This window comes from Saimiri boliviensis, chromosome 2 (assembly GCF_048565385.1).
Source record: "Saimiri boliviensis isolate mSaiBol1 chromosome 2, mSaiBol1.pri, whole genome shotgun sequence".
NCBI lineage: Eukaryota > Metazoa > Chordata > Mammalia > Primates > Cebidae > Saimiri > Saimiri boliviensis.
Window position 1 is genome coordinate 33,844,848 of NC_133450.1, and position 12,128 is coordinate 33,856,975.

Here is a 12,128-nt window from a genome sequence, read left to right on the forward strand (position 1 = left end):
TGCCATCAGCTAGGTCCATTCTGAATGAAGCCACCCAACTTTCTAAACAAGGTGCTACCACCAGGAGCTCTCTGGCACCTCTGGGTTTGTGAGCGGCAGGACCTGGCTCCCAGGACAAGACTGATATTGCATCAGAGTTCACGCTGCACACACACGACCAGAACATTGAATACGTGGGTTTGGCGAAACCCACTAAACTGGCGATGCCAGTTTCGCCAAACTGGCATCGTTTTTAAGCAGGTCACTGGCACTGTGGAAGGAGGAAGTGAAGCAGTGATGCATGTTCTTTTGTAACACTTCCCATCTCTAGCTTTTATTTATTATCTAGTATGTGTCCTCTCCCCAGGAGCTTGGCAGAAGTTTCAAGAATCAATGCACAATGAACATCCATAAAAATTATTTAAGATTCCCAGCACTGCCTTAGAATGCATATCTAGTTCTAAAAATAAAGCCTTCTGGGAAGTAGGTCCAATTTTTCTCCACTGTCAATACTCAAAAAAAAAAAAAAAAAAAAAAAAAAGCTTTCAGCCCTTATCTTATAGAATCCAATCAATACTGCAGTGTAAAATAGTTTTCAAGGAGCTGAGGCATAGTTGTTCATATCTGTAGGTAATTTGTTTGTCAGGTTTCAAAACACTTTATGCCTGACCTCATGGAATCTTGCTCAGTCCCAGTGCTTCCTGGTGGTGGGAAAGGCTCTACTGAGATGAGAGCTGCCTTCCCTGCCTTAAAGAGGCTTCCCTACTCTGACTTAAAAAAAGGATGCTGACATCAACCAAGGTGATGTCCAGGAAGCATGCAGAACTCCTCCATACCTAATAAGCTTAGATGTGGCCAAAGGTAAGAGTATTTTGTGATCTAGCAACTGAATTCAGAATGATGTTGGATGCAAAAGAAAACCGTACAGTGACCTATGTTGCTTTGGGGTCTTCATGGGGACAGTTGGAAGTGATTCATGGAGATCCAATCTCTGAACCACTCAGTGACTCATGACTCATGCAGAGCACATACTGTACAATGCTAAACCTTTTTGGCAGGCCTCGCAAGCAGCCCTGATTGATTTCTCATCTGCAACTCAACCTTTGTCCTCCCCAAATATGGAAGGAGGGGGCCCTCCACACGGACATCCTCCACCACTAGCAGCAATACCAGAACTTGGCTGCCTAAACAATAAATTTCTATGTGGCCCGGAGAGAAAGAGTGCTCTGTACCTGCTAAGCAGGACCATGCATTCCACCCTCAGCTCCTGCAAAAAGGGGTGAGAGGAGGTTAGGAATACACACAGCTACAACAAAATGCTATGAAAAGCAAAGTAAAGTAATGATGGATACAGATTCAGGGTGAAGTTAGGGTGAGGCGGGGGGATTGAGTGAGTAAAACCATATGGTTGGTGCTGATACTCTACCTTTTTGGGGGAGAGGGAGGATAGATTTAAAGGCATTTGTCCATTATTCAAGATCTAATAGCTGATAAAAATGTGGGCCCTGCATACCAGGGCAGCCAAGCTCTGGTATTTATTTTTAAAATGCCAGGCATCAAACTAGAAACAGGCTTTCCCCTAACCCAGACACTACCTCCATCCACAGGCCCCAGTGACAAATAAGGTTTCTAACCCAAGCATCAGCTCATGAACACCTCCACTATGCAGGGTGGGTCACCCTGAGCAAGGAAAAGGGAGATTGCCCACTGCCAGCTTAGCTTTACAAATGAGCCCTTAGGCCACCTGATGCAGACATTTATGCCAGGGCCTGGGTCTGCTCTGGGTCTAAAAGCCAAAATCCCTCCCCAGTGGGGTTATTTCATATACAGCCACATGCACATCTTTAAAGGGGAAGAAGGAAGTATATGTGGCAAGAAAGGAGTTCCTGACTCTGGGATTTTTTGTTTGACCTCACATGCAAAGAATTGAATTAATTATCATCTTTGGCTCATGATACAGTCAACATTGGTTTATGCAGGGCCCACCATTTTATCAGCTATTAGATCTTAAATAATGGACAAATGCCTTTAAACCCATCTTCCCTCTCCCCCAAAAAGGTAGAGTATCAACACCAACCCACACCAAGCATATGGTTTTACCCACTCTACCTCCCCGCCTCACCCTAACTGCACGCTGAATCTGTATGCATCATTACTTTACTTTGCTTTTCATAGCATTTTTTGTAGCTGTATTATTCCTAAAAAGTCTTTTTTTAAATTTTAGTTATAAGTTTATTTTTTAAATGCCACGCTGCATCTTTTGGTAATTTTCTTTCACTTAATATCGTATTGCCAAGACTTACTCATATTTTTGTATGTCACTGTTGTTCACTTGTTTTGGCTGAGTATAATTTTACACTGTGAATTCATCACAGTTTACTCATCTGCCCTCCCACTGATGAGAATTTGGGCTCTTTCCAGGTATGTGATATTATGAACATAGTTTCACAGGTGTCCTGCTGGACATGAGTTTCTCTTGGGCACATACAGCTGGAGTGGAATTGCTGGGCTATAAGTAATGTGAATACTCAGCTTCAGAAGATAATGAGATCATAACAATTCTTTTCTATTTTGATTGCATTTCCTGGAGATTCTAAGATTATTGTTTCCTCTTCCTGTCCTCCTCAATGTTGTTTCTATAAATTTCACATGTCAGCTCTACCAAAATGTTTAAATTTGATCCTTGGCCTAACACTTGAGTAGCACTTCAGCTAAATCCCCCCATATGAAAAAGAAGGATTCTTGTCAGGTGCACATATAATAGGAAGAGCATCTAAGCAGACACAAGGACCCACCCAGGAGCAGATGCTGGGGTGGGCTAGTCAAGTGGAAGGAAACAGTTTAGAAGCTGCCTCACTCTTGAAAAATGCAATATACAAAAAAGGATTGGGGAGGCGCTATAAAGCCCGTTTCCCTCTTCAGATTTGCTTGTTCAGTGTCTCTACTCCCACCCTTTGGTAACTACCAAACATGCTTATTTTTAAACGAAGAACGAAAACGTAAAGGTGGAAAAGCCAGTTTGTAAGTAACCAATTTCAGATTTAAACGACAGCAGGGGTCCAGGTTGGACATCATTATGCAGTCCACTTCATTACAATATATAGTTACAGAATGCTTCACAATGTGACAAGCACCCTGATGAATGAGATCTCTATTCTGCCCTCAAGGGGCTTACAGATTTGTCCATTTAACAAAACAGATCATGCATGAAGTGCTAAAGGGGCAACCTAGTGCTAAGAAGATGAAGAAATGGCCTGATAATGAGATGCTCACTAGAGGAGGATTAATAGAAGTTAGAATACAAGTGGACCAGGTACAGAAGTTGTTCAAAGAAGAGAGTAATCCTTCCTAAGCAAAAGAATCCTCTGTGGAAAAGTTCCTGGGTTTTGAAGGATGAATCAAGTGATCAAGAGGCAAGAGAAGAAATAACAAACACCTAAAACATTTAAGAAATCAGTTTCGGGTTGAAGAATACACAAATGAATGGAAAGAGATGTCATGTTCATGAATTGGAAAAACAAATGTAGTGAAAATATCTATACCTCCCAAAGGAATCTACAGATTCAGTGTAATCCCTATCAAAATACCAAGATGTTCTTCACAGAAATAGAAAAAAAAAAGAATCCTAAAGTTTTTGTAGAACCACAAAAGACCCCGAATAGCCAAAGCAAAGTAAAAAGTAACAAGAACAAAGTGGAGGCATCACACTATTTGACTTCAAAATAAACTACAGAGCTGTAGAACCAAGACAGCATGGTACTGGCATAAAAACAGACACACAGACCAATGGAACAGAATACAAAGCCCAAAAATAAATCCACACATTTACAGCCAACTGATTTCAACAAAGGTACCAAAAACACACAATCAGGAAAGAACAATCTTCAATCATTGGTATTAGGAAAACTGGATATCCACATACGGAAGAATGAAACTAGACCCTTATCTCTCACCATATACAAAAATCACTCAATCAAATGAATTAAAGACCTAAATGCAAGATCCCGAACTATGACACTATTAAAAGAAAACATAAAGGAAAAGCTCCAAGACATTGGTTTGGGGACCTCAAAAGCACAAGCAACAAAAGCAAAAACAGACAAATGAAATTATATCAAACTAAAAAGCTTCCTCAAAGCAAGGAAAACAACCAAGTAAAGAGATAACCTAGAGAATGGGACAACACATTCACAAACTATGTATCTGATAAGGAGTTAATATGCAAAGTACACAGAGAACTCAAATCACTCAATAGCAAAAAAAAAAAAAAATGCAATGAAAAGATGGGCAAAAGACCTGAATAGGCATTTCTCGAAAGAAGGCATACAAATGGCCAATAGGTATATTCAAAACTTCTCAGCATCACTCATCATCAGGGAAATATAGTCAAACCACAACGAGATACCACCTCACTCCAGTTACAATGGTTATTTATTATCAAAAAGACAAAAAATGAGTGCTGGCAAGGATATGGAGAAAAGGGGGTCCTTACACACTGTTGGTGGGAATGTAAATTAGTACAGCCATTATGAGAAACAGCAAAAACGTTCCTCAAAAAATTAAAACCAGAACTAGCATATGACCCAGCAATCTCACTGCTGGACATTTATCTAAAGGAAATGAAATCAGTATGTTAAAGAAATATCTGCTCTCCCATGTTTATTGCAGCATTGTTCACAATAGCCAAGATATCAAATCAATCTAGGTGTCCATCAGTGGATGAAAGGATAGAAAAAATATGGAATATATACACAAGGAATACTATTCAGCCATAGAAAAGAATGAAGTCCTGTCTTTGCAACAACATGGATAAACCTAGAGGTCATTAAGTAAAATAAGCCAGGCACAGAAAGACAGACACTGCATGATCTCACTCATATGTGGAATCTAAAAAAACTGGTCTCATAGAAGTAGAAGGTAGAACAGTGGTTACCAAAGCCTGGGGAAGGAAGAGGGGAGAGGTGAAGGAGAGAGGTTGGTCAAAGGGTACATAACTATAGTTAGAGAGGAGTAATAAATTCAAGAGATTTATTGAATAGCAAAGTGACTATAGTTAATGACAAGTTATTGTATCCTTGAAAAATGCAAAGAGTGGATGTTAAGTGCTCTCACCACAAAAAAGATAATTACGTGAGGTAACACAATCATGAATTAGCTAGATTTAATGTATATATATATATATATATATATATATATATATATATATATATATATTTCAAAATGCCATGTTGCACGAGATAAATAATACAATGCTACCTGTGAAGTTTAAAAAATAAAAGTCCATTTCTGACTCAGACCTCTTAATCTTCACATCATCTCCTATTTCTCACACTTTTTTTTTTTTTTTTTTTTTTTTTTTTTTGAGACGGAGTTTCGCTCTTGTTACCCAGGCTGGAGTGCGATGGCGCGATCTCGGCTCACCGCAACCTCCACCTCCTGGGCTCAGGCAATTCTCCTGCCTCAGCCTCCTAAGTAGCTGAGATTACAGGCACGCGCCACCACGCTCAGCTAGTTTTTTGTATTTTTAGTAGAGACGGGGTTTCACCATGTTGACCAGGATGGTCTCGATCTCTCGACCTCGTGATCCACCTGCCTCAGCCTCCCAAAGTGCTGGGATTACAAGCTTGAGCCACCGCACCCGACCTTCTCACACTTCTTAAATCTAGTTCCTGCTTCCAGTCAAAGTGGAACCTGTGATCACTCTCAAACACACATTATCTGCATTTATTTGTTCATTCCACCAACATCAACAAAGTAAATCTTTACAGGGGTCTGGCCCCATGCTGAGCTCCAAGGATACATCCCTGGACAAGACAGAAGGCGTTCCTGCCTTCATTGAGCTTTCTGTCTTCTAGGCAGACACAGAATTAAACAAAGACAGACAGTTGGTTTGACCATGGGCCAGACACCATCAGCCAGGGAGAGCCCCTCCCTCATGCCATCCTCCCCTGAAACGTTTTCAGTAAATTGTGCAGGATTAAAGAAACGGCTGCCTCCTCGGTAATTAAAAGAATCCTGAGCAACGTCCCAGGTAGCCAAGCAGCGGCTCAGAGTTGAAAGACCCCAAAATCAGGTGCTTCCTACATAATAGCCTCCAATCTGATACTTGATAGCTGCTGGTTTCAGAGTCAAACAAATGTCAGGAATTTTATGAAGGAAGGCAGGAAGCAAATAAGGGGGCAAGGACTGAGGTCTGGGCCTCGGGAGAGCTCAATTAGTGAGCCAGATAAAGTTAAACTGAAAGGGCATGCTCTTGGTTTCCTAGAAAGCCAGCTGGAAAAGATGCCAATCCTTAAGCCTCTGTCACTCAAAAGATTAACAGAAGAGACTTAGGAGCACCCACAGGGCCAGATGTTTCTGCTCTTCCGATGGCATGGCTCTCAACCAGAGCTACACTTTTAGGGCCACCAATAAGCCATAGAAAAGAACTGGAGTCATTGTGGATAGGTTGAAATTCAGTCATTTCCCTTAAGTGATACAGATACCAAAAAATATTAATAATTTCTCTGCAGACTTGCCTGATTCTGTATTTCTCATTGAGCCATCTCTTCCTTTAAGAGAAATGGCATCACTTGTTGGATGAACACTCGCTACAGCTGCACACAACCTTTCAATCCACATAAACTGGAAGTTCAGGCAAGTCGACTGGCCACTCTGAGTCTCACTTTGTTGTCTGCAAAATTGCTTTAAAAAGACCCACCTTCTTGTTCCCGTTCGAATAAGAGATCACGAAAAGTGCCCAGCCCAAATGTTCACATTGTTATCAATAAACACAACCAAGTAACCACATGCTCCAATGCTCAAGACAGCATCTTCTCCTTGGTACTTTCTCAACACACCAAGATGCAGTGGGTGCATGGTGTGTGTGGTTGTACGTGTGTGTTTATTGGAGCGAGAGAGAGAAAGAGGGAAAAAAAGAGGGAGAGAGAGAAAGTGAAGCAGCTGGGACATACACCAGCCTATTTGCAATACCTGCTTACAGTCCATCACTTCTGTCAAATTAATAAACTAAAGGAGCTGAAAGGAACCTAACCACAGTGCCTGTTTTCCCCTCAAGTCCCTAGCTTTCCCCTAAAAGTTGCTTCCTCTGATTCCAGGAGGCCAGGAAGGAGAGCCATATGGCTTGAGACTCTAGACAAGCCCAGCAACAAACAAACGAGCCCCCCACCATTTGTCTCAGGGCCTCTCTCCTTTCGACCCTCCTGTGGGCGGCCATCCAGATTTCAGTCGGGGTGCTCTGGTCTGCATCTCTGTCTTGACTGTTCCTAATTATTGGAGGGAACGCATGGCTCGCCTGACCTCAGAGTTTAAGAGCTCCGAGTCCTAATATCAAACCAAGCAGCTTCATTTAAAAGGCATCCTCATCTGCATCCATAAAAGTCACTCCCGGAGCCCTTACTTGCCCCAGCTTCGGGAATGCCTGCTGTCGAGGATTTATGACACGCCCTGGATCTAATCTGCCACACTTTAACTGCTGCTGTTGCACATCTGGTCATAAAAGCAAGGGCCGGCCCAACACGGGGACAAACACTTTTCTTTCCTAAGTGGCTGCAAATCTGATCCCACAGTGATAGCTGGGCTTGGATGTAATCAACCCAGCATCTGGGCAGTCATTAAGATTTGTCAAGCATTGCAAGGCTTTTCCTCTACACACGGCGACTATAAAGATGATTCTCATACAGCAAAAGCTATGAATAAACAACCTGCAATCTGAACAGGTGGTACAGGGCCCAAGGATGGTCAGGAAAGGAAGCACAAGTTGGTTGAACCAACCTTGTTGTCACAAAGATTCTTGCTACATGGACTCTCAGGCTGCCAGTTGAGAGGCAATTGCCCTGACATAAACTGATGCTTGGCCAGAGATTGCCTGGATTAAGTTTGGTCAAAAGAACCACTAGGTGGTTTAACAGTACATGTTTTAAGGCAGTGAAATTCTTTATTAGACCAATTGGTGGGCGGGGGAGAGGCGGATAATCTAGACCAGAAATGAACACAATGCTGTCGGTTCCAGGAGATTTTACAATGCCCTGGACAGTCTGTCCTGCGCACAGAATTGGCAGGTTTCATATCGTTCAGAAACTCCAATCAGACCAAGGTTCAACAAGTAATTCAACCTCCCAGCATTGAACCCAGGGGAAGAGACCCCTGAACATTGCGCAACTCTCCCCTCCCACCTCTTTACAGTACCCCACCTCTGACCCTCTTCCAGAGCCTGCCCGGCAGGAGGGGGCATTAAAATTATCTGCTGTGGGTTTTACGAGCAGTGATCGCTTTTTAAAACAACAACACAGGGTCCTTGTGTGGCTCGCGGGTAACCTAAAACTCTCCAGGCAGAGCTGCACCGCCCCCCCCCCCCGCCCCCTGCCAACAACGCCAGCACGCTGGACCGGGCGCTGCGTGAAACCACAGGGAAGCCCTACAGGAGCGGAGAGCGAGCTTCTCTCCGACGCAGGAGGCACCTCTGGGGGTCTTGAGCAAAATGCTGGGGAGAAGAGATTGCAAAGAAAACCCACCAGTGACAGTTCAGGGGCGGGGGTGGGATGGTGCTGCAGGAAATGGAGTGGGGAGGGGCGCCAATGGGAGAAAAATATATATATTTCAGCAACTTCACCAATGAAGCCCGCAGGGGACATGGTAGTAGACAACAGGTCTCTGACATCTCTCTTCCCTCTCCTCCTGCCCCGAGGGACGAGGGGCGAAGCGACCTCGTCTCCCTCCGCAGGTGGGCGCACAGCTGGGGGCGCACTTACCCTGGGGCCTGTGGTGCGGTGGCCGTGAGCCGGGGACAGCTGCACCAACACCAGCAGCAAGTGGGGCGTGAGCAGGCGGGCGCAGCGCGCGGGCAGCATGGTGCCAGCCGAGCCGGGCAGCCGGCAGCGGGCGGAGATCGCGGGCTCCTCGGGGCGCACAGCACGCCTCCCTTCCCGCCTTCCTTCGCTCGGGGCCCTCGCGGCGGCGGGAAAAGGGCAGGGGTCCGGCGGCGGGGGCTCGCAGAGGCTGCGGTCAGGGGACACAGTCATAAACCGCACAGGAGGGGAGCTGGAGCGCGAGCGTGTGCTCTGCGCGCGGCGCTAGCTCCGCTCGGCGGGGCCACGGCGGCAGCAGGTTGGACGCCTGAGCCCGGGCCATGGGAATTCCCGTTATAAACCCACGGGAGGGGCGGGGCGGAGTTCGGCGGGCCTGACTGACAGGCTAAGAGGCCTGTAGCAGCCGATCCTCTGGCAGGTGAAAGCCAATGGGAGAGGGGCAAGAGAAGCGGGTCGTGGTCAACCCTCGCCGAGGAGCTCTGCCGGGGTGGGCCCCGGGAGAGACTCGGCTAAAGAGTAACTTTCCTTTGGCACTCCTGCCCAAGGAAGCCTGAGAGAGCCCCAGCAGCAAATACCCACCAGAATGCTCACCTGGCTGATCATAATGCCTTACGCATGTATATTTCTTAGCTCAAGTTCGTGATTGTCCCAACAGCCCCGTGAAGTAGGCAGGGAAAACACTCCTAGCCCCATTTACCAGATGAGGCTGCTATGACACAAAGGCGCCGAGAGATCCGCCTCCCTGCTGCAGCAACACCAAGAGCAACTGGGAAGTCGCCGGGTAACCCGCACAGGGTGGGCTTTGGCGTTGGAGTGGGGAATAGGAACATCCATTTCTTTCAAAGACTCTCCCTAAAAAGTCACTTCCTGAGTCTCACCGCGGCTGCCCTGGGAGAAGTCGCAAGGGACAAGGTGAAGCGTGTGCTGGGCGCTGGGGGCTGGGGAGGGCCTCTTGGGTACGATAACCCCCTACACACACACACACACCCCGTCTCCCAGCCCTATGGCCCGTGTGATCCAGGATTGGAACTTATGCATCCTAGCTTCCCACTCTGAACTGGAGGGAAAAGGGGCAGCCTCTCTAAGGCCCAGCAGCTCTGGAAGAGGCCGGCAGAGAGGCCCCGGTCCCCTGATGGGAGAGGAGGAAAAGCATGGACGAGGAAGAGGTAGTCTGAGGATGCAGAGATCCCAGAGATGGGGTAGGAAAAGGGGAGGAGATCTCTCCCGAGTGCCCAACCCACTTGGAGAGGACAGCTCAGGAGAGCTTCAGTCAGATGTTGGGGGGGCTCTGTCCAGGGCCACCCCCAGAGGGCCATCTTGGGAATGGTCACAGCTGCATCACACTGGCTCCTCAACAGAACAAGCTGCTCAGCTGCCTTCAATGAGACTGACGTCTCCAGGTAATCACAGGGATGAGGGGGGCAAAATGAAACCCAGAGCTATCTTTTTATGTGGAGAACAGCATTTAGTGCTTACTTCCATCCGTGTGGGCCACTTCGCAGGGAGGGATTCTTTTCTGTAATTTGATTGGAAGCATCATTGCTACACTCCTCCTCCCTATTTGGTCTGAGAGGTCCTAGGATTAGCTCTGCTCCCTCAGGGCTTCTCTCCTGGATTCCATGAACCTGCTTCCCACCTGACTCCTGAATTCGACTTTACCCTCTCCCCTCACTGGCCCCATCCAGCCTCCACACGGCAGCCAGTGTGTCTATTCGCTATTTAGAAGCAGCAAACCTGAATGCACCATTCCCTGCTTAAACAACTTCCCCTCTCCCCAGTGCCCTCAGACAAGAAAGCCCAGACTGGATACTGGAACAATAACAAAGTACTTGTGGTTCTCCAAACAAAAATGAAGAGCACTTCTAAAAGAACAGTGTCTCTTTTCCTCTGCTGGGAATGAGTGCCTTCGTCATACAGACTCTGGAGCTGGACAGCAGGGTTCAAATCCTGGGTCTGCCACCTAGTGGTATATATAACCTTGAACAAGTCACTTTACTCATCTGGAGTCCTGGTTTTCCATCTGTAAAATGGGGATGAAAATAGTATCCCCCTGCTATGAGTTGTGGTCAAGATTAAAGGAGATGGAGTTTTTAAAGCCCTTAGAATAATTAAGTGAAGAGTATCACAATATGGCATTTGAAGAGGACAGGACAAATGCCTCATCTCATTTTATCCTAAGAACAATCCTATGAAATAGATCAGACATTCTTATTTTACAGGTAGGTAAGTGAACACTCCATGAGATTGTGACTTGCCTGGCCTCGTTTTGCTGGTAAATGGCACAGCTGAGATTCAAGGCAAGGTTTCTGGAGTCAAATTCTGCTTCCGTCATGTGATGGCTGCAATTTCCAGTCTCAGATCCCATAGGTTTGGATGTTCCTGTGTGCTAATTGGGAATTTCTTTGGTGGCCTACAAGGTAACTGAGACTGGTGAGCTCCACTGAGCTTCAGGGGAAGAGGATGTAAACAGCAGGGGTTAGCCGCTCCTGGAAACAGCCCTTGTGATCGGGCATCCTGGGAGTTTGCCCAACTGGACTTATGACACTTGTCCAGTACTGTGCCCTGTGCAGCACTTACATCACTATCCATGTGTCCTCCTAAGTGTTCACCCTCCAGGGGCTCAACAGGATGGAACTGTTACCATCGGCCTCAGCAGCGTGACAGGCTTTTCTTGACTCTACCACCTGGCTACATGCACCTTTCAAGCTGGTCAACTCCTTCCTGTTGCTGGAACTATTGAGAAATCTGCTGGAGTAAGTAAATATGCTTCAGATGGCCCTGAGTATCTGGCAGCACAAAGTGCCCAGGGAAAAAGCATTGCAATAGCCTTTTCCATTCCTAACACCAAATGCTGCTTTCCAGCCAGAAAGCTTATTTCCAAATGTTCACTGGTCCAAAAATCTACATTATTCTGGATTTCAATCATGTAGCTTAGTTCAAACTATGAGCAACTGCTTTCCAGTTACTTTGCTCAGCAAGTATTTTCTTTCCCTCTGGTTGGCATACGAGGCCTGTTTTAACCATGGCCATCGTTCAGATGATGCATTTTCTTCTCCCAACTCCTCCCAAGCCCAGAGAAGGTTAGAAATTCCAGAGAACCACTAGTCCCAAACAGTTTCTCTCTGCCAGGCTTAATCTTCTGATCCAAGCAAAAAAGTGAAATTGACAAGTTTCATTTTTCCCTGGAGGCCAGACTCATGGTCCAAAAAATAAATCTAACTATCCTGGCATCTGGTTTGTCCAGTTTCAGTAATACTCCTTGTCTTGTGAGACTTCTATTTGCAATGGGATATTTCAATAGAAGAAAATTAATACTTTATATCACAGATTGAGGTCTGAAGG

General features: G+C 45.9%; 1 protein-coding gene across 3 annotated transcripts in view; it reads right to left on the bottom strand.

Moving 5' to 3' along the window:
- The window catches only part of SMOC1 (SPARC related modular calcium binding 1), a 152,154-nt gene extending 143,040 nt beyond the window's left edge, over positions 1–9,114 (bottom strand). For all 3 annotated transcript variants that reach the window (XM_003924483.3, XM_039469292.2, XM_010335216.2), the window contains exon 1: positions 8,730–9,114. In XM_003924483.3, coding sequence (XP_003924532.1) covers positions 8,730–8,999 — 270 coding nt within the window. In that variant the 5' untranslated portion in view covers positions 9,000–9,114. The remainder of the gene's footprint in view (positions 1–8,729) is intronic.
- Between the last annotated feature and the right edge of the window lie 3,014 nt (positions 9,115–12,128).